This window comes from Hemiscyllium ocellatum, chromosome 16 (genome assembly GCF_020745735.1).
Source record: "Hemiscyllium ocellatum isolate sHemOce1 chromosome 16, sHemOce1.pat.X.cur, whole genome shotgun sequence".
In the NCBI taxonomy this organism is placed as follows: Eukaryota; Metazoa; Chordata; class Chondrichthyes; order Orectolobiformes; family Hemiscylliidae; genus Hemiscyllium; species Hemiscyllium ocellatum.
This window is the reverse complement of record NC_083416.1, coordinates 29,571,779-29,594,201: the sequence shown is the minus strand read 5'-3', so window position 1 is coordinate 29,594,201 and position 22,423 is coordinate 29,571,779. Positions and strand designations below refer to the sequence as shown.

Sequence of the window (22,423 nt, the reverse complement as noted above, 5' to 3'; positions counted from 1 at the left end):
GGGAGAAAAGTTTGAGTTTTTTAATCTAAGAAAGCAAAGGGTTAAGGAAGAGTAAATATAACAAGCAGGTTATGTGGAAAGAGAGACAGATTTGCATTTTCAATTGACGTTGCGTCAAAACTAGAAACGCTTGTTTTCACCCAGGCTTGGTCTCCCCTTAATTAGATTCCTGACAGGGTTCACCCAAAATATAACCAGAAATCTTTGCTACCATCCCCACAAATTAAACCTAAGACTATTTACTCAGTATCAGTCAGCTATTCACTGCCTAAACCTTTTTATCATAAAACGCATTCATGAATTTTAGACACTGCTTATTCAATAAGTTTATTGTTTATTATTGTATCAATTTATTTTTTACTTTTGCCTGTCTCTCTGTTTACCAGGGCTGAAGCATAGAAAAAATGTTCCAGAGAAAGTGGCACTATTCAATGGGGAAGAGTTTGTATTCGAAGAAACTGATTGGTACCTCCAGGATCTGTTTAAAATGTGGTGGCGATATGGCTTTAGTTTACTACGTCTGCAAATGTGGGTGGAAGAGATTGTGGAGAAGTTCATGAGGTATGGCATATTGTGTAATTCATATATTGTTGCTTAGAACACAAATCATCAGTTAATGGACACACTGAAATATGATCTGCTCCTTCCTTTTTTTCTGTAAAACTGAAAAAAGAAGTCACATTTTCATAGAGTTCCTGTTTCATGCCCTCCCAACAACCAAGAATTTTTGAAATGTAGAGATTATTTTAAAGTAAGGAACTCAGCAGGCAATTGATTTACTGCAATGTCCTATAAACAGCAGTGAAATGAATATTGCTATCATCTGTTTTAGGTGTTGGTCGAAAGCTAAATGTTGGTGAGCACACCATATTTGCTCCCCTGCTCTTGTAATCGTGCTTTGGAACATTTTCGCGTCCATCTCCGAGGATGTATGTTAAATGTCCTAGCTAATTTATGGCAGCGCAGGCAATGAAGCACTGAAGTCTAGCTGAGGTGCTATGCCAAATCTCTGGAATGGGCCTTGAAGCAACAATCTTTTGAGGCCAGTGGAAGTTCCACCACAGCAAAGGCTGGCACCCACATCAATTACAGAAAATATTCTCCGTGCAAGAATGTGACCATTCTATTATTGTAACAGAATGTTGTTTCAGATCAATGTGGAATCTACTGTCAAATGTTTCTATTTTGGAATCTATTCTGTTTCCTTGTACATCTACAAATATTTGTCAGCAGCCTTGGGGTCTATAGCAAACGTTCACCTGTTTGATTGCTGGGAAGCACAAACTCCGTCAGTCAGTGCAACCAATGATTCATTTTATTAGTCTGTTAAAGTCTGTCTAAAGTTAATTATCCAATACTCTCCTCGCTGCTGTCACTAAGATCAGCTAACTTAGACCAGTTCATACTTCTCAATCTCTTGCTATAATATTTCAGCAAAACTTTGAATAGCCCATTTACCATTAGGAATCAAGGCTTTTGTATTTTTTATTTTTAACTTCCATTCTGTTGCTTTGTTGGTGCTAAGGTATAATGAACCAAAGCAGGACTTTTGTGAGCAAAATATGTTAGTTCCAAAAATCCACAGTTGTTCTGGTGAATACCCACGGTATGTTTGATGGCAGTCAATCCCAAATATGTTAAATCCCAGCCTCCTGGGAATGTTTTCTGTTTAGCCTGGTGTTAAAGGAGCCCCAACCTGACTCGACAAGGCAATCTACATAGAGGGATCAGAATTGGGGTTCCATAGGTTGTAATGGATGTTGGCTGTTAGGTCCATTATTGAAATCTCTTGTACCATCAGCACTGGCACACCTGGTCTCGTCTGATGTATATGATTCAAAAGAGAATAACATGCATCTGAGGTCCAGTGTGGGCAGTAGGATCCAAACCAGTTTGACAAAAAGGTTTTGCTGAGTTTGTTTTGGAAGGGGGCAGCTTAGACTATGCTGATTGCTCCTTCCCCCTTTCAAGTAGGCCTGCAACCATGATCAGTCCAGGAGTCTTGCATTGCATAGAAAGTGGTGACTTGCAGATGTGACTCCTAACCCCCCTCCTGTAGCAGGTTGAGCCAGGATAGTGGGAACAGTGCAGAATTCCAAAATGGTTCTGATCATAGAACTATAAATTTTGTCATTTTGTGAAATTTCTGTTTGTCACTTCTACAATGAAAAAGATTAATTCCTGAATATGTTTGAGATATGTAATGCCTTTTTGCATCAAGTCTTAAAGCACAGTTCACACCAGTCCATTGGTTCTGTTGCCTTTTGCTACAGTTGAGAGACGAATCCAACACCTCATTAAATTGCGCAGTTATGGATTGTTGCCAGTGTTCGGAATGTGGTGCTAATTGAATGCTGGGTACTTCATAGAATGTTGAAGGAAAAATTTATTGCCCAAAATCAAACCTGTAAAGTTGTGATTGTGAATTAACAGCATGTCTCCTTGTATAAACAAGGAGATCTGGTAGAAAAAGCAAACACGGTGTCTCACTGAGACTACTTTCCCTTCCTTCCTCCACCTAACTTTCTCCATACCCATGCATGTCCTGAGGACAACAAATGTTGGGTTATGTTCTTTGATGCCTCAGTGAAAAGACCATTGTTATTAAGCAGACAGATTGAGTTGCTAGTTAATAGCAGGGTTGAGTTCAGAGTAGAGCAGTTTTAGAATGTGATACAAAAAGGGCTTCATTCTATGTGGTATGGGCTAGCAAGTTACTAGTGTCTACTGAAATAATTATTGTGAATGCAGTTTTTGAAACACTGGGCATCTCTTGGCAGCTGATGGAAGAAACATTGTGATATTTCTTCACGTGCTTGTACATTAGTTCCTTTTTAATGCTTGGCAATCAATAGGCAACAATTTTCTCAAGAAGTGAAAAAGGAGAAATGGTGAATAAAAGAAATGTTTAATCCTATCTTGTCATTATGTGGTAGGATCTACAAGTATCAGGCCCATGGCTATTCCTTCAGTACATTGGAAGAAATGCTGCAGTCATTGGGTGGGGATCGTTTTATTAACATGACACGGCGACCTGTGGCAGAGACCCTGCAGGAACTAGGAATCTCCCAGCGCTTCGTTGATGAAGTAGTCTCTGCTATTACGAGAGTAAACTACGGGCAGTCAGTAACCATTCCTGCATTTGCTGGTATGTAGCTTTTTAACCTTTAAATACACATAAAATATTACATGTAAAGGAAAGTGGTGGCATAGTAAATTTTCACTGGACTAGCAAACTAGAACCCCAGGCAAATCTTCCATGGACACAAGTTTCAATCCACCTTGGTAAATGGGAATTCAATGAAAATCTGGCTTAGTAGCAACCATGTAACCATTGTCAATTGTTGTTAAAAAGTAATGTCCTGATATCCTTTTAGGAAGGAAATCCCTCATCCTTGCTCAATTTAGCTTACATGTGTCTCCAGACCCAAAACAATGTGATTGACTCTTAAGCCTTCCTGAAGGGGTCAGGCACTAATTGTTGACTTGTGACTGTCACATTTGTGAACGAATTAATATAAAAAATGCACAATTACAGGGGAATGAACTTACATAAATTAAAAAATACTTGTTACTAGTTGGATTCATTTTAATAAGCTGTTTGCAGTGCAATCAATAGCTACTGCAGATCAGGTTTCTTTTTAATAAAAAAAGACTAGCATCTATTTCACAGTTAAGATTCTGTAAAAGGAGAGGCGTTTCGCTCTGGCACAATTGTATTAAGGGATCTACTCAGTAATAAAATGCTGTACAGCCTGTATAGCCAGGGAAGATACCGATTAAAGTTAGTTTTTATTCTTGATAGCAACTTTCTGGGACCTTGCCTGTTTGATAATTCATTCTGTGCATTTAGCATTTGGGTCTTTGTAAAGATTGACTGCAACAATATTCCTACCTTAAAGAATAATTTATTTTCTTCCACATTGAGTTTGGCACAGCGAGATGCAATTAATTCTTGTGAGAAAAGCAGCTGATCTCTGTATTATGCATAGCAGATGCTTCTGCCAGAAAGATAATGTTGGCAGGTCTCACTCTGTTTGACATAATTTAAATTTATAGAGCTATTTGTCAAGTTGTTAATGCAGTTAAAATTTCTGCTTTTCACATGTTAAATTGAAAGAAGCAAAGGATGAAATGTGCACAAAAAAGGGCTTATGCCCAAAACGTCGATTCTCCTGCTCTTTGGATGCTGCCTGACCTGCTGCACTTTTTCAGCAACACATTTTCAGCACAAAAAATTACACCCTCATCACAAAGTTCAGTCAACATCTTTGGGTTTATCCTGTGATTGAATTTAATTTCACACCATATACATTTTGTATATTCCTGTTGTTTTTAATCTTAGAATTATTGCAGCACAGAAGGGGCCATTTAACTTGCATATTGCTGCTCACCTGCCTCTTTCCCCCCCCCCCCCCCCAAAAAAAACCCCAAAAACGTTGCTGTACATTTCCCCCTCTTCGAATAATCGGAATATTTCAAAAAACATTATGGCACAGAAGGTGAAACACAAATGAACTACCTAACCTATTTTATTTTTGACCGCTTGGTCTGTATTATGATGAAAGTTCATGTTATTATTTTTGGCAAATTTAGGTACTTCAGAACCACGCATAGCAAAATTTGATTTTTCTTTTCCCCTGTGTAAATGCTGGACCAGCATTTATTGTCCATCTCTAATTGTCCTCAAGAAGGTGGTGCAGAGTTGCCTTCTTGAACTGCTGCAGTCCATGTGCTGCAAATAAAACCACAATGTTGTTAGGCAATGAGTTCCAGGGTTTTGACCCAGTGACACTGAGGGAGTGATAGTGTATTTCCAAGGCCAGCTGGAATGTGGCTTGCAAGGAACTTCCTGTGAATCTGCTGCTCATCCTTTCTAGGTGATCTGATTTTGTCACTGTCGAAGGAGTCTTGGTGAAATTAAGCAGTGTATCTTGTAGATGGTACAAACTGCTGCCATTGTGGTAGAGGAGGTGAATGTCGAAGCTCATGGATGAGGCACCAATCAAACATGCTGCTCTTACCTGGATAGTGTTGAACTTCTTGGGTGTTGTTGGAGGTTCAGTCATCCAGGCAATTGGGGAGTATTCCATCACACTCCTGTCGTGTACTTTACAGATAGTGGACAAGCATTGGGGAAACAAGAGGTAAGTTAATTGCTGCAGAATTCCCAGTTTCTAACTTGCATTTTTAGCCATAGTACTTATATGGTTAGTCTAGTTCTGTTTCTGGTCAATGTTGATATTAGTCTACACTCCATCATCATCAAAATGACAGAAGAGGCTGTCAGCAGTAAATTCATGCAGAATTTGCAAAGGAATAACCTGCTCAGTTTTGGTTCTACCAGGGTCAATTACCTCCTGGCCTCGTTACAGTCTTCATCAAATCAGGGACTAATAGGGTTGAATACCAGAGATCAGGTGAGGGTAACAGCCTTGAAATTAACGCTATATTTGGCCGAGAGCAGCAATGATGGTAATGCCTTTGAATATCAGAGGATGTTTGGTTACTTCTCTCTTGTTAAAGACAACTATTTCTTGGCAAATCAGTGGTGTGGATGTTACTTGCCACTTATCAGCTGAAGGCTGGATGTTGTTCAGGTCTTGCTGCACGTGAAGTTGTCTTCAATATCCAAGGAGTAGTGAATGATGCTGAACATTGTGCAATCATGATTGAACGTCCTCGTCTTATGAGTTTGAGGGAAGCAGTTAAAGATATTTGGTTCTGGGACACTCCCCTGAGGAACTCCTGCAGAGATGTCCAGGGACATGAGATGATTGACCTCCAATAATCACGTCCATCTCTCTTTTGAGCTAGGCATGACTTCAACCAATAGAGAGTTTAATCCCTGATTCCCAATGAATTCCAGGGCATCTTGGTGCTGCTCTCGGCCAAATATAGTGATAATTTCAAGGCTGTTACCCTCACCTGATCTCTGGTATTCAACCCTATTAGTCCCTGATTTGAATGAAGACTGTGATGAGGCCAGGAGGTAAGTGACCCTGGTAGAACCAAAACTGAGCAGGTTATTCCTTTGCAAATTCTGCATGAATTTACTGCTGACAGCCTCTTCTGTCATTTTGATGATGATGGAGTGTAGACTAATAGAATAGTAATGGACCGAGTTGAATTTGACTTGATTTATGTGCACAGGACATACCTGAGGAGTTTTCAGGTACATGCCAGTGTTGTAGTTGTATAGGAACATCTTGGCTAGGGGTACAGTTTGTTCTGGACTGCAAGCTTTAGTACTACTACCTGACTGTTGTCACAGCCCATGGCCATTACACTATGCAGTGTCCCTAACTATTTTGTGATGTTACAATGAGTGAGTAGATTTGGTTGAAGACTGGCATCCATGAGATTACAGATTGTAGTTGTAGTCTTATATTATGCATTTTAAGAAAATAGAAAACACTATTTTCATTGCATTTTAGATTTTGATTTCTGAGTGGTTGGGTTATCTGGAATTTGTTTGCATGCATTTAAATGAGATATTTTCAAAAATCCCTTGGTGTGATTCATTCATTGTTTTAGAAAACAAGAATTAAAGAGGATTTTTAAAAAAGCAAGGCAGATGACGTTTTAGAAGATAGAAATGTACAGCACGGAAACAGACCCTTCGGTCCAATTTGTCCGTACCAACCAGATATCCTAAATTAATCTAGTCCCATCTGCCAGTGCATGGCCCATATTCCTCTAAATCCTTCCTGTCCATATAACCATCCAGATGCCTTTTAAATGTTGTAATGTACCAGCTTCCACCACTTCCTCTGGCAGCTCAGTCCATACACGCACCACCCTTTGTGTGAAAAAGTTGTCCCTGAGGTCCCTTTTAAATCTTTCCCCTCTCAAACTAAACCTAGCTTCCCAGAGTTCAAGGGTACACCTGATCAGGGCCTGGGGATTTGTCCACCTTTATGAATTTTAAGGCATCCATCACCACCACCTCTGTAATATGGATATTTTTCAAGATATCACCATGTATTTCCCCACATTCTGTATTTTCAATATCCTTCTCCACAATGAACACTGATGCAAAATACCCATTTAGCATCTTGCCCCCATCTCCTTTGGTTCCATACATAGGCTGCCTTGCTGATCTTTGAGGGGCCCAACTCTCTCCCTAGTTACCCTTTTAGATTAGATTACTTTACAGTGTGGAAACAGGCCCTTCGGCCCAACAAGTCCACACCGACCCGCCAAAGCGTAACCCACCCATACCCCTACATTTACCCCTAACCTAACGCTACGGACAATTTAGCATGGCCAATTCACCTGACCCGCACATCTTTGGACTGTGGGAGGAAACCGGAGCACCCGGAGGAAACCCACGCAGACACGGGGAGAACGTGTGGAGTGCAAACTCCACACAGTCAGTCGCCTGAGGCGGGAACTGAACCCAGGTCTCTGGCGCTGTGAGGCAGCAGTGCTAACCACTATGCCACCGTGCCGCCCACGGTGCAAAATCCCTTTGCATTCTCCTTAACCCAAAGGTGTCTCATGTCCCATATTTGCCCTCCTAATTTCCCTCATAAATATACTCTCACTGCCTTTATACTCTTCTAGGTTTACATTTAGAAGAGAGACAAACCTCCAGAAGGTAAGTGATTGTTGTAGTTTTCAAGATAAACTTGTTGTTTGGAGAGAAAGGGCCTGTAACATTTACGGTGCAAGAAGAAGTCTCAAAAACAGACTGTGTAAAAGAAAAGAAGTCTTGAGTGACTTAGACACTCATAAGGTGAACGCTTTGAAAAAAGAAGGCTTTAAGATGTCAAGAGAGGGAGATGTCCTTACAAGACTGTTGAATTTATGAGTTCAGGGAAGACAACTCAAAGACTGAGTGAGCTTTGTGAGCACTTTGCTTAAGGATCTCAGGAATAGACATTAACTAAAGAAGATATCTTTGAGTGAACGCAGACATATACCAAAATGAAACCATGCCATGTGAGCAAGGACCTTCAAAGTGGAAACTGAGCTTTGAGTATCTTAAAGATTATTCCAAACCCATAACCACTTCCATTTCGAAGGACAAAGGTAGCAACACATGGGAGGATCACTTGCACGTTCCCTTCCAAACTACTCACCATCCTGATTTGGAAATGTATCACCGTTCCTTCATTGTCACCAAGAACTCGTTCCCTACTGGTATTGTGTGTCTATATCTACAGTACATGGACCACAGCAGTTCAAGAAGGTAACTTATCACCATCTTCTCAAAGGTAACTTGGAATGGGGAAAAAAAGAGCTTGTGTTTGAGTTTCCTTCTGGATTTATAATGATCCCAGCTAATGGTAATGCTGGACAAGTCAGGTCCTAAAGTGAAACCTTGCTTGACAGATCATATGTTTTATTCTTGCAATTTGGTTACCGTGGTGGTTAGTAACTGAACAATCCCATGAGGATGTCAATGTTTTCTTCATAGAAAAGCACAAGTTTGTTACATAAAAGGAGAAAACAAAGCTGGATAGAAGCATGTATGCAACAATTTGGAAAGATGACAGAATTGTTAATTGTGCTGAAAGAGGCAAGTCAACCCATTGTGCCTGCAGTAGCAGTTTATAGCCTTCTGACTTGGTACCAACCTCTTGCTTTTTCTGCATAATCCTGTGTGTTCTTTCTATTTAATGAACCATCCAATGCCCTCTTGAATGCCTCAAATCTGCTATCGTGCATTCCAGAATCAACACTTGCTGTAAGACAACTTTTATCTCCCCTTACATTTTTTTTACAATTTAGTTTAAAGTGCCCTCTGACCCTCTTAGGAGCTGGGATATTCTGTATGTCTATTCTGTCCACACCCCTAATAATTTCGCAAACTTCAAGTGGCTCGCCTCTTAGCCTTCTGCATCTTCATTTCTGAGAGTTCTCATTCCTGGGACCATTTTCATTAAGCTCTTCAACACTATCTCCAATGAGTTCACATTGTTCCTAATGTCTGATGCCCAGAAATATGCATAATACTCCAGTGAAATCTGAGCAGTGTATTAATTACAAGTTCAAATAACCTTTCTGCTCCTGTATTCAATGCCCCTTTTTATGAAGCCTAGAATGTTGCTTTAGTAACTGCTCTCCCTACCTCTCCTGCCATCTTTAATGAATTAAGAACATGTACAGCTCCTGCATATCTTTTAAAACAGTGCCCTTAATTGTTTTGCTGTCAGTCCATGTTTTTGTGTCAATATCTATCAGTTCACACTTGTTCACATTGATTTTCATCTGCCACCATCTACTCACTCCACCAACTTATCTATGTTCTTTTGAAATTCTATAAGGATGCTTTTTATAGTGTATAATACTCTAAATTTTGTATTGTCCAAGATCTTTGAAATTTCCCCTGCATACTAAAATGTAGAACATTTATGTAAATCATGAAGTGCAAAGGTGTCAATACTGACTCCTGGAGAACACCACTAAAAACATTCTGCTATTCCAAAAAGATATCATCAACCATTATTTTCTGTTTACTATCAATCAACTTTATATTGTTTCTTATGTTCCATGACCTATTATCTTCTCATCAGACTGTTGTGTGACACTTTATTGAATACCTTTTTGAAAATCCATGTACATTTATACTAAGAGCCTTGCCCTCCTCAATCCTCTCTTATCTCATTAAAGAAAGCTCCCATGCTAGTCAGAGCCATTTTTTTTTTTGTTTGTTTGTTTTTGTTTTTTCCTCCCCTTAACAATGCCACGTTGGCTGTTCTGAGTTAACCTGTATGTTTCCATGCGACTATTAATCGTGTTCAACATAGTTGTATGTAGAATTTTCTGCATAATTAAAGTTAAACTGACTGCTCTGTACTTGCTTGTTTAGCTTTATGACATTATTTTGAACAAGAATATAACATTAATAATTTTCCAGTCCTCCAGCACCACCTCCTTACCTTACTGTAGTTCAGTTACATCCTTTCTACACTAAGGTGACCAGAACAGTGCAGTGCACAAGTCATAGCTTAATTAAGGTTTGATGTAACTCCAGCATAATTTCATTGGTAATAAAGGAAAGTATGCCTTTTTAACTCCACTATTAACCTGTACTTCTTCAGGGATCTGTGGGCATCCAATATCCCTCGCCTTCCTCTAAACTTCTCAGAATCCTACCATTTATTGTGTATGCCTTTGTCTTATTGAGCTCTCCAAAAGCATCACCTCATGCTTCTCTGAGTTGAGTTGCATTCGCTATTTTTCTGCTCACCTCATGAATCTATTAATATTGTTCTACAGCTTTCCTCTTCACCATCAACAATGCAGCCAATTTTTGTGTCTTCCCCCCCGCCCCATACATTGTAATCATGCCTCGTACATTTTAAATTAAATATATTAGTAACAAGGGATCAACTGTTTTAACGCAACAAGTGTCAGGAATAAAGGTGGTTAACTTAGAGCATGCATCAGTATTTGGAGCGACGATGTTGTGGCCATTATGGAGATTCAAATATCATGGACAGGAATGATTGTTGGATGTTCTGGGGTTCAGATGTTTCAAAAGGAATGGGGAGGGAGGTAAAAGAGGTGGGGGAGTGGCATTGCTAATCAGGGATAATATCACAGCTGCAGAAAGGTAGTTTCTCGAGGAGCGTTTGTCAACTGAGTCAGTGTGGATGAAAGTCAGAAACAGGAAATTTAGTGGGAGTTTTCTATAGACCCCTCAACAGCAACATAGACATGGTGGAGCAGATTGGGAGGCAGATTTTGGAAAGGTGCAGAAGAAACCGGGTTGTTGTCATGGATGACTTCAACTTCCCTAATATTGATTGGAGCTTCTTTAGTGCAAGTAGTTTGGATGGAGCAGATTTCATTTTTGTCCAGGATGGATTCCTAACTCAATATCTAGGTAGGTCAATTAGAGGGGAGCCCCATATTGGATTTGATGCTTGGCAACAAACCAAGTCAGGTGGAAGAGCATTTTGGTGATAGTGATCACAACTCCCTGAACTTTGCTATTGTCATGGAGAGGGATAGGAACAGACGGGATGAGAAAGTATTTAAATGGGGGAGGAGGAATTATAATGCTGTTAGACAGGAACTGTAGAGCCTAAATTGGGGACAGATGTTCTCAAGGAAATGACAACAGACCATTTGCTGATCATGTTGGATAGGTTTGTCCATTGAGGCAAGGAAGGAATGGTAGGGGAAGGAACCTTGGATATTCAAAGTTTGTGAGAAGATTTGTAGCTCGGGTACTCGTTGTTGTGGTTCTGTTCGCTGAGTTGGGAGTTTATGTTGCAAACGTTTCGTCCCCTTTCTAGGTGACATCCTCAGTGCTTGGGAGCCTCCTGTGAAGCCTCACAGGAGGCTCCCAAGCACTGAGGATGTCACCTAGAAAGGGGACGAAACGTTTGCAATACAAACTCCCAGCTCGGCGAACAGAACCACAACAACCTTGGATCTAGAACATATAGTCAAGAGGAAAAAGGAAGCTTACTGAAGATTGAGGAAGCAAGGATCAGACAGGCTCTAGAGGGTTACAAGGTAGTCAGGAAGGAACTGAAGAATGGACTTACAGCTAGAAGGGGGCATAAGCAAACATTGGCAGGTAGGATTAAGGAAAACTCCAAGGCATTCTATACTTACGTGAGGAACAAAGAGTATGGCCAGAGTGAGGGTAGGACCGATCGGAGATGGTGGAGAGAACTTATGCCTGGAGTCGGAGGAAGTAGGGGAGGTCGTTAATGAATACTTTGCTGAGAGGGACCTTGTTTGTGAGGGCAGCGTGAAACAGTTGATTTGCTCAAACAGGTTGATGTTAAAAGGAGGATGTGCTGGAAAATTTGAAAAACATGAAGATAGGTAAGTCCCCTGAGCCAGACAAGATATACCCAAGGTTTACACGAAACAAGGGAAGGGATTGTTGTGCCTTTTTGTAATGAGCTTTGTGTCCTCGCTGTTCACTGGAGTAGAACCAAATGATTGGAGGTGGCAAATGTTATTCCCTTATTCAAGAAAGGGAATAGGGATAACCCTGGGAATTACAGACCAGTTAGTGTTATGTTGGTGGCTGGCAAATTATTGGAGAGGATTCTGACAGACAGGATTTATGATTATTTGGAAAAACATAGTTTGATTAGAGATAGTCAGCATGGCTTTGTGAGGGGCAGGTCATGCCTACAAACCTTTATTGAATTCTTTGAGGATGGAACAAAACACATTGTTGAAGGTAGAGCACTTGTTGTGGTGTATCTGAATTTTAGCAAGGCGTTTGATAAGGTTCCTCATGGTAGGCTCATTCAGAAAGTGAGGAGGCATGGGATACAGGGAAACCTGGCTGTTTGGATAGAAAATTAGCTGACCCATAGAATACAGATGGTGATAGTAGATGGAAAGTATTCAGCCTGGAGCTTGGTGACCAGTTGTATTCAGCAGAGACCTCTGCTCTTTGTGATTTTTATAAATGACTTGGATGAGGAAGTGGAGGGTTGGGTTAGTTCGTTTGATGACATGAAGGTTGGTGGAGTTGTGAATAGTGTGGAGGGCTGCTGTAGGTTGCAATGGGATGCAAAGCTGAGCTGAGAAGTGGCAGATGGGGTTCAACCTGGTAAAGTGTGAAGTGATTCATGTTGGAAGGTTGAATTTGAATGCAGAATACAGGGTTAACGGCAGGATTTTTGGCAGTGTGGAGGAACAGAGGAATCTTGGGGTCATTGTTCACAGATCCCTCACAGTTGTCACCCAAGTTGATAGAGTTGTTAAGAAAGTGTGTGGTGTGTTGGCTTTGTTTAGGAGGGGGATTGAATTTAAGAGCCATGACGTTATGCTGCAGTTTGAGAGAGCCCTAGTAAGATCGCCACACTATCCTGTACCGGTCGCTTCATTATAGATAGGATGTGGGAGCTTTAGAAAGGTGCAGAGGAGATTTACCAGGATGCTGCTGGACTGAAGGGCATGTCTTATGAAGAAAGCTAGGGTTTTCTCATTGCAATGTAGAAGGATGACAGGTGACTTGATAGAGGTATATAAGATGATGAGGGGCATAGACAGAGTGGATAGCCAGAGACTTTTTCCCAGGTGGAAATGGCTATCACGAAGGGGCATAATGTTATGTGATTGGAGGAAGGTTTAGGAGAGATGTCAGAGATGGGTTCTTTACACAGACTGGTGGGTATGTGGATTGCATTGCCAGCACTGATAGTAAAGGCATTAGGGACATTTAAGTGACTCTTGGATATTCACATAGATGATACTAAAATGAAGGGTATGTAGGTTAGTTTAATCTTAGAATAGAATAAAAGGTCGGCACAACATCGAGGGCCGAAGGGCCTGTACTGTGCTGTACTGCTCTATGTTCAAACTCATTGTGGAAGGTCCTATGTGGAACCTCATTGGAAATAATCTTTAAACTGCATTGATTGCTCATCCTTTGTTATTCATGTAGACCACATTAACAACTCTCCCTATCAGTCCTCTTTGTTAACTCCTCAAAAAATTAAATCCAGTCACTCAGAAGTCTTTCCTTAATAAATCCATGCTGACTCTCCTTGAATGCTCTGTGCCTTTCTAAGTGGCAATTTGGCCTGTCTCTGAATTAATTCCAATAATTTGCCCACAACTGAGATTGGAGAGATTGATCTGTAATTATTTAGGTTGCCCGTCAATTTTTAAACACATACGACCTTTTCAGTCCTGTAATCCTTTAGCACCACACGTTAACCCAGTGACAGTTGGAAGTTGATGGTTGGAGCATCTACTGATTTTTTTTTTAAATTTTGTTGTTGATTTTTTTAAACCGTCTGTGTCCATCACTTATGGCCATTTATGATTTATGGTGTTCATGGTGCGAATCACCATAACTCTTCCTCTTTCCGTATGTCTGTCACATTCAATGTTTCACAACCTTATGGACTGATGATCCTCTTTAACTACAGTATCTGAATTATTCTCTTTAGTAAGACAGACACTGTATAGTTATTCACTTAAATATCGTCTGTGTCACTGCATAGGCTACCTTTTTGATCTGTTATGAATGGTACTCTTTGTGTGGTTTTTAGATTAAAGAGATTAGATTAAATTCCCTACAGTGTGGAAACAGACCCGTGGGCCCAACAAGTCCACACCGACCCTCCGTAGAGTAAACCACCCAGACCCATTTCCCCTCTGACTAATGCATGTAACACTATGGGCAATTTAGTATGGCCAATCCCCCTGACCTGCACATCTTTGGACTATGGGAGGAAACCAGAGCACCTGGAGGAAACCTGCACAAACACACGGAGAATGTGCAAACTCCACACAGACAGTCGCCCGAGGCTGGAATCGAACCTAGTCCTGGCGCTGTGAGGCACTAAGCCACTAAGCCACAAACAACTTTGGGTTCTCCTTGATTTCTTGTGCTGACAGTCTTTTGTACCCTTTGTTTGCTTTTCTGCTGTAGCTTTTGATTTTGCCCTTGCATTTGATAGTCCTTTCAATTTTCTGCAGTATTGAGTTCTTGTTGTCTGATATAAGCTTTCTTTTTGCGTCTTGTATTACCCTATATGATCGTGTACATCCAGGGAACTGTAGTTTTGGTCAACCCACCTTTTTACTTTGTGAGAGCATAGTTATCATGATCTCCTTGAAACGCCTCTATGAATGCCTCCCACTGCTGTAACATATGCATTATGGATCTTTCTTGGAACAAAAAGAAAAGAGATGCACATTTTGCCTGAGTGTGCGCTATTGCAGTTCAGGGGTATTTTTAAAATTGTTGCCATCTGTGGTTGTGTAAACCATGTATAAATGTGCAAAAATGCAGTTTATAATGTTAAATTACTTTGAATTTTAGTATTACTGTGGGCAGTGAAGGTTATACAAGCTCTTATTGTTGGAATTTTATACATGGTCTGTGATTTGCTGCAGTGCTGCTAAAAATAGTACATTCAGTGGCATGCTGAGCTCATATTATTGTGCTGTTGTCTCAGTTTACGAGAAACATTTGACACAGTAAGGTATTTAGAACAAGATTACTTTCAAAGCAAAAATGCTCCATTGTCTATTGAGAACGGCTCACTAGCAAGCTGTTCTGAGGTTCTTCCAGTAATGCTAAGCAACTGGCTTCTAGTGAATAGCCAGAGTATCAGTTCAGTCCCATGGGTGACCCTTTTTGCTCCCCTATGTTGTAGAAAGGAGATTGTAACTCTGGGGAAGATATTTCCTTCCTCCATTTTATGTAGCTCCACAGACTGCAAATGTGTCAGTTTAAAATTTTATTTGGTCTTCTGTCTTTGTCTGATTTTAGAGTTTAATTCAGATAAATGCAAGCTGCTGCATTTTGGGAAAGCAAATCTTAGCAGGACTTATACACTTAATGGTAAGGTCCTAGGGAGTGTTGCTGAAAAAAAGAGACCTTGCAGTGCAGGTTCATAGCTCCTTGAAAGTGGAATTGCAGGCAGATAGGATAGTGAAGAAGGCGTTTAGTATGCTTTCTTTTATTGGTCAGAGTATTGAGTACAGGAGTTGGGAGGTCATGTTGTGGCTGTGCAGGATATTGGTTAGGCCACTGTTGGAATATTGCGTGCAATTCTGGTCTCCTTCCTATTGGAAAGATGTTGTGAAACTTGAAAGGGTTCAGAAAAGATTTTCAAGGATGTTGCCAGGGTTGGAGGATTTGAGCTATAGGGAGAGGCTGAACAGGCTGGGGCTTTTTTTCCCTGGAGTGTCGGAGGCTGAGGGGTGAGCTTGTAGAGGTTTACAAAATTAAGAGGCATGGATAGGATAACTGGACAAAGATTCTGAATTAGTGGTGCTGGAAGGGCGCAGCAGTTCAGGCAGCATCCAAGGTGCAGTGAAATCGATGTTTCAGGCAAAAGTCTTTCATCAGGAATAAAGGCAGAGAGCCTGAAGCTTGGAGAGATAAGCTCAAGGAGGGTGGGAGTGGGGAGAAAGTAGCATAGAGTACAATGGGTGAGTGGGGGCGAGGGTGGAGTGGATAGGTGGAAAAGGAGATAGGCAGATAGGACAGGTCCGGACAAGTCATGGGGACAGTGCTGAGCTGGAAGTTTGGAACTAGGGTGAGGTGGGGGAAGGGGAAATGAGGAAACTGTTGAAGTCCACATTGATGCCCTGGGATTGAAGTATTCCAAGGCAGAAGATGAGGCATTCCTCCAGGCGTCCGGTGGTGAGGGAGCGGCGGTGAAGGAGGCCCAGGACCTCCATGTCCTCGGCAGAGTGGGAGGGGTAGTTGAAATGTTGGGCCACGGGGCGGTGTGGTTGATTGGTGCGGGTGTCCCGGAGATGTTCTCTTAAAGCGCTCTGCTAGGAGGCGCCCAGTCTCCCCAATGTAGAGGAGACCGCATCGGGAGCAACGGATACAATAAATGATATTAGTGGATGTGCGGGTAAAACTTTGATGGATGTGGAAAGATCGTTTAGGGCCTTGCATAGAGGTGAGGGAGGAGGTTTTACAGTTCCTGCAGTGGCAGGGGAAAGTGCCAGGATGGGAGGCTGGGTTGTAGGGGGGCGTGGACCTGACCAGGTAGTCACGGAAGGAACGGTCTTTGCGGAAGGTGGGGAGGGAAATATATCTCTGGAGGTGGGGTCTTTTTGGAGGTGGCGGAAATGGCGGATGATTTGGTTTATGCGAAGGTTTGTAGGGTGGAAGGTAAGCACCAGGGGCGTTCTGTCCTTGTTACGGTTGGAGGGGTGGGGTCTGAGGGCGGAGATGCGGGATGTGGACGAGATGCGTTGGAGGGCATCTTTAACCACGTGGGAAGGGAAATTGCGGTCTCTAAAGAAGGAGGCCATCTGGTGTGTTCTGTGATGGAACTGGTCCTCCTGGGAGCAGATATGGCGGAGGAATTGTGAATACGGGATGGCATTTTTGCAAGAGGTAGGGTGGGAAGAGGTGTAATCCAGGTAGCTGTGGGAATCGGTGGGTTTGTAAAAAATGTCAGTGTGAAGTTCGTCGCCATTAATGGAGATGGAGAGGTCCAGGAAGGGGAGGGAGGTGTCAGAGATGGTCCAGGTAAATTTAAGGTCAGGGTGGAATGACAAAGTCTTTTCCCTGGGGTCGGGGAGTCCAGAACTAAAGTGCTTAGGTTTAGGGTGAGAGGAGAAAAATATAAAAGAGACCTAAGGGGCAACTTTTTCACACAAAGAGTACGTGTATGGAATGAGCTGCCAGAGGAAGTGGTGGAGGCTGGTACAATTACAACATTTAAAAAGCATTTGGATGGGTATATGAATAGGAAGGTTTTGGAGGGATATGGGCCGGGTGCTGGCAGATGCGACTAGATTGGGTTGGGATATCTGGTTGGCATGGACGGTTTGGACCGTAGGGTCTGTTTCCATGCTGTACATCTTATGACTCTATGTGGAGTAATCTGTGACAAACTACTTAAGGAATACTGAACAGCCAAGAAAAGGGGTGGAAGTTCTTGGAAGTATGTGGAAGTGTCAGTTGAGTTTATAATCAGGTCAGCCATGTTCTTTTTAAGCACGATGGATCAGGCTGGAGAAGTGGAATGGTCTATTCCTGTTTCTAATTCCTATACTTGTAAGTGGATGTTTTTATTTAATAAACTAGTGGTTCCATTCCTGCCTTGATTTTGTTTAACTTTAGTTTATGAGGTGTACATAGGCAGATATGTGAAACTGGGTAAGCAGCTGTAGGTAAAATTTTGTTGAGCAACTGCAGGAGCTGGAAAAAGAGAGGTGGCCTTGTGTGCTGATATTTTTTTTTAAATTTGTGAACTGCGGGTTTTTCTTCTTGTATCATTTTAAACAAAGAAGGAAATTGCATGTATTTTTCTCACGTTGGGATATCCAGCACCTTTCAGTGTTTTTTCCCCTTCACTAAGATTGAGGGGCGACCCTCCAGACTTATGGTTGTGCCACTTGTGCAAGAACAAATGCAGAATGGAAAAGGTCCAAACTAGCTGATCTTTCGTCTAGTCAGCCTTTGATGTTGAGTAATATATCTCTGTCAGTAAACTGGGAGCCTTGAGAAAGATGCCTTTATGGTCTGCTTGTCTTGCCCTCATGAGGTCAGCTGTGGGTCACACCAACCTGCCAATCAAGCTTATCTAGTACTTAATTTGTACTAGCAAAATGGAGTTGAACAGATATGATTTAGTCTACTTGTCTTTCTTGTGAAGCAGAGTTTTGTAATAACAAAAATATTACACCCAGTGATTTCCCTCTTCCGATCCCTTTAATTCACTCATGGCCTGGGAATAGGTTACACAGATCTGCTCCCAAACGTTCTCCATTAACAAGTGATAAACAAGCTGCCAAAAGATGCATAATGATAGTGCTGGAACAGCTATTGTTTAACTCTTTTCCTCTCCTGTAGAGCCTCTGTTGAAGGATCTATTATGGGGTTGAATCTTTGTTCCCGTAGTTCATGGTATCACACCAGGGGAGAACAGTTACTCGGGATATACTGTTGTAGAAAATGCAGTCAAGAAAGGAACAATCTGATTAACAGTGTAGATCAATTTTCTGGTGAGGTATTAACGTGCCAAAATATAATCATTTCCATTCTTTATTCCCCACTCCACTTGAAATGAAAACAGGAAGATCCGTTCAAGGAGAAAATTGTGAAACTGTCAAATCCAAACTTGTATAAAAAGCTAGTTTTTAGATCTTTGCAAAATTGTTTGTCTTCCTTTAATATTTCACCTTGGATTTTTTTCATGCTTGGATATTTTCTGAAGAGTGGTACAATTTGAAGATGAAACGGCTTAACCATACATAGTCGTCCTGTAAAGCATCTGGTTACTAACTTTTTTTTTACAAAGTATTAAACCAAGTGTATTTTGAGGGGAATAATAGTTCTGCAGATTAAACAGCAAACACCTTGCTACATTTTCTGCTTTATTTTCTCCTGGGTTATGAGAATATTGCAATTATTTATTAATATAATGACAAGCTGAGTATTACTATAATGACCGATGAGTATTAAGGACAATCCCAGGGTTCATATGTAAGTATGCAGTCATTTCTCAGGACAGCTAAAAGTTGTTTTCAAATGAAATATAGAACCCACTCATTTTTCTAACATTTTATAAATCTCTGCAGAATGACAGCTTAAATCCACAGAAGTAAACCCTTCATGAGAACTGTTCTGACAAGGGATATTTGCTTAGAGTTAAGCTGTGGGTTTGTCAGCATTTGATATTATTTCAGATTTGCAACAACCTGCATTTACCTAGCACGTTTAAAATGACTGGGAAGTAAAGGGCGGCACGGTGGCACAGTGGTTAGCACTGCTGCCTCACAGCGCCAGGGGCCTGGGTTCAATTCCCGCCTCAGGCGACTGACTGTGTGGAGTTTGCACGTTCTCCCCGTGTCTGCGTGGGTTTCCTCCGGGTGCTCCGGTTTCCTCCCACAGTCCAAAGATGTGCGGGTCAGGTCAATTGGCCATGCTAAATTGCCCCTAGTGTTAGGTAAGGGGTATATGTAGGGGTATGGGTGGGTTGCGCTTCCGCGGGTCGGTGTGGACTTGTTGGGCCGAAGGGCCTGTTTCCACACTGTAAGTAATCTAATCTAATCTAATCTAAACAAAATTTGATGTAGAGTTACCTTGTTGGTTGTCTCTCCTGTATGAGGATAAATTTTACTCAGGATCACTCAATTCTACTGTGTACCTTCATGCGACTGACCAGACTGATTCCCAAACTAGATATCTTTGGTCACATAGGGCAGGATGTCACAGCAGGTAACGGGATCCAGAGTGCAGGATTTTCTTTCGCATCTCTGTTGCCACACTACCTCATCATTTAAGATACTGTGACCCAAAGCTCAATGCAAGTTGATCGACAAATCATTTGCCATTCTGGAAGATCAGCATCAAGTTGTTAACGTCAATGTGACTGTGCTTCACGGAGAGCTGCACCATGTCTGTGATGTGTTTTGTCGTCTTGTTGAATGCTGATCACTGTGGTTGAAAAAAAACAACCTGGCAGGGGAGACCCTTTTCAGTTATCCAGATGCAGTGTCCAATCCACTGATGTTTTAGCCTGTGCACTTCTGGAGCTGACTTCAAGAAGAACACCAGAGTTTGTTCTGTCCTTCCATTGGATCCACAGGAGGTGGCAGAGGCATTGCTGATGGAACTTGTGTATCCAATCCAGAGCTCACTATGGTACAGGAGTGTGGTGGTGATAACTGCTCTGTATAACTGGTCTTTGGTTTACTTTCAGAAGTCTTTGTTGTCAAAAACTCATGACACGATTTGTTGAAGGCTGAGCCGCTGGATCTGCTCTGATATTGAATCTCCTTGTCGATGGTGATTTTTGAGATCGAAGCCTGCTAAGGTGTAGGAATGTTTTCAACATACTCCAGAGAATAACCTATACGGGCCATGGAATAGTTGTTTGGCCAGGTGCAGGTTGATTTTTGTTTTGTTTTGGGAGCATTTAAGGACACCCTTTTTTTAAAAAAAAATAAATATGTAAAGAACTAAGGAACAAAACAGCTGGTTTTTACGTTAATGTAATGTAAAAAAACTGCCAACGAGTGGGAAAGGTGTAGAGGAATAAATTTTCATGAAAATTACAGGGAGATATTAAAATTATAGAGTGTATTATAGTGTAGGGCATTAAATATTGACAGATAGATGGAAATGCTTTTAAAGAGGAGGCGTTACATAAGATATTAGGAGAGTTGACCAGTTGTTCAATGAAAGAGATTATAAGGAACTGGTGTTACTTGTAAATTATTCTATAGGATAATGAAGTTCAAAAGCACTTATAGGTTTTCATAGAATTAAGCATACAATAAGTTTTGTAAATACAGGTAGTTACAAATATCCTGAGGGTCACACCTATGACACAACACTGGAGAATTCATTGTCATGGGCTTTAAGCTTGAAAGTTTAAAAGTCATCAAGCCTGTTTGTATTTTGAAGTATTTATAAATACCCCACTTTCTATACATTTCTTTCATTCCATCTATATGAGAATCTGTTTTAAAATAGTATATCATTGAAGCCAGAGGTGCCAAGTAGATGATCCATCTCGGCCTCCTCCCGTGTGGTGCTCAGAATTCCAGATATCAGTCTTCAGCCAATTCCATTCACTCCATGTGATATCAAGAAATGGTTGGAGTTACTGGACATTGAAAAGGAACTCTGGCAACATTCCAGCAATACTGCTGAAGACTTCTGCTCCAGGTCTTGCTGCTTTCCTAGCAGAGCTGTTCAACATTTGCATCTACCCAACAATATGGAAAATTGTTGAAAATGTGTTGCTGGAAAAGCACAGCAGGTCAGGCAGCCTCCAAGGAGCAGGAGAATCGACATTTCGGCAGGATTCCTGAAGATGGGCTCATGCCTGAACTGTCGATTCTCCTGCTCCTTGGATGCTGCCTGACCTGCTGCGCTTTTCCAGCAACACATTTTCAGCTCTGATCTCCAGCATCTGCAGTCCTCACTTTCTCCAATACGGAAAATTTCCCAAGTATGTCCTGTACATAAAAAGCTGGACAAATTCAAGCCAGTCAATAACTGCCCCATCACTCAACTCTCCATCATCAGTGTCAAACGGCACTTGCTTAGCAATAACCTGCTCAGTGATGCTAGTTTGCATTCTGTCAGGACCACTCAGCTTCTGACCTCATAGCAGTTTTGGTTCAAAGGTTGACAAAAGAGCTGAATTCCAGAGGGCAGGTGAGAGTGACAGCCCTTGACATCAAGGCTGCATTCAACTGAGGGGGGCATCATGGATCCCTCGCAAAACTGGAATCAGTGGATATTGGGGGCAAACTGTTTGCTGGTTAGAATCTTATCTTGTACTCGGAAGAAGTCTGCCATCTCAGCTCCAGGATATCTCTGCAGGAGTTCCTCAGGCTAGTCCCATACACCAACCATATTCGGCTGCTTTGTGAATGAGTTTCCCACCACTAAAAGGTCAGAAGTGAGAATATTTGCCAACGTTCAGCACTATTGGTGACTTCCCAGATACTGAAGCAATTCATGTATAACTACAACAAGATCTGGATGATATCCAGGCTGGGGCTGACAAGTAGCAAGTAACATTTCGGCCTCACAAACACCAGGCAATGCCCATCTCCAATAAGGTGCATCTAATCATTATCCTTATCAATACCATGGTATTACCATCACTGAATCCTCCACTATAAAGATCCTGGGGTTAACATTGACCAGAAACTCAACTGGACTCACCACAGAAAAACAGTGGCTGCAAGAGCAGGTCAGAGGACAAGAATACTGCAGTGAGTAATTTGCCTCCTGACTCCCCAAAGTTTACCCATCATCCATAAGGCACAAGTCAAGACTATGGTGGAATCCTCCCCACCTGCCTGGATGGGTGCAGCTCCAACAACACTCATGAATCTTGACACCTTCTGGGACAAAGAAGGCCATTTGACACCACATTCACTAGCAGCCAGTTCCTCCACCACCAATGCTTAGTGGCAGCAGTGTGTGTTATCTAAAAGGTGCATTACTTAAATTTGCTAATTCATCTTTTGACAGCAC

At 41.6% G+C, this 22,423-nt stretch overlaps 1 protein-coding gene across 1 annotated transcript in view; it reads left to right on the top strand.

Annotated features, from left to right (window-relative positions):
* The window catches only part of LOC132823360 (prenylcysteine oxidase-like), a 49,390-nt gene that overhangs the window by 7,358 nt on the left and 19,609 nt on the right, over window positions 1-22,423 (top strand). Inside the window, exons 3-4 of the mRNA XM_060837093.1 lie at window positions 387-561; window positions 2,937-3,148. Coding sequence (XP_060693076.1) covers window positions 387-561; window positions 2,937-3,148 — 387 coding nt within the window. The remainder of the gene's footprint in view (window positions 1-386; window positions 562-2,936; window positions 3,149-22,423) is intronic.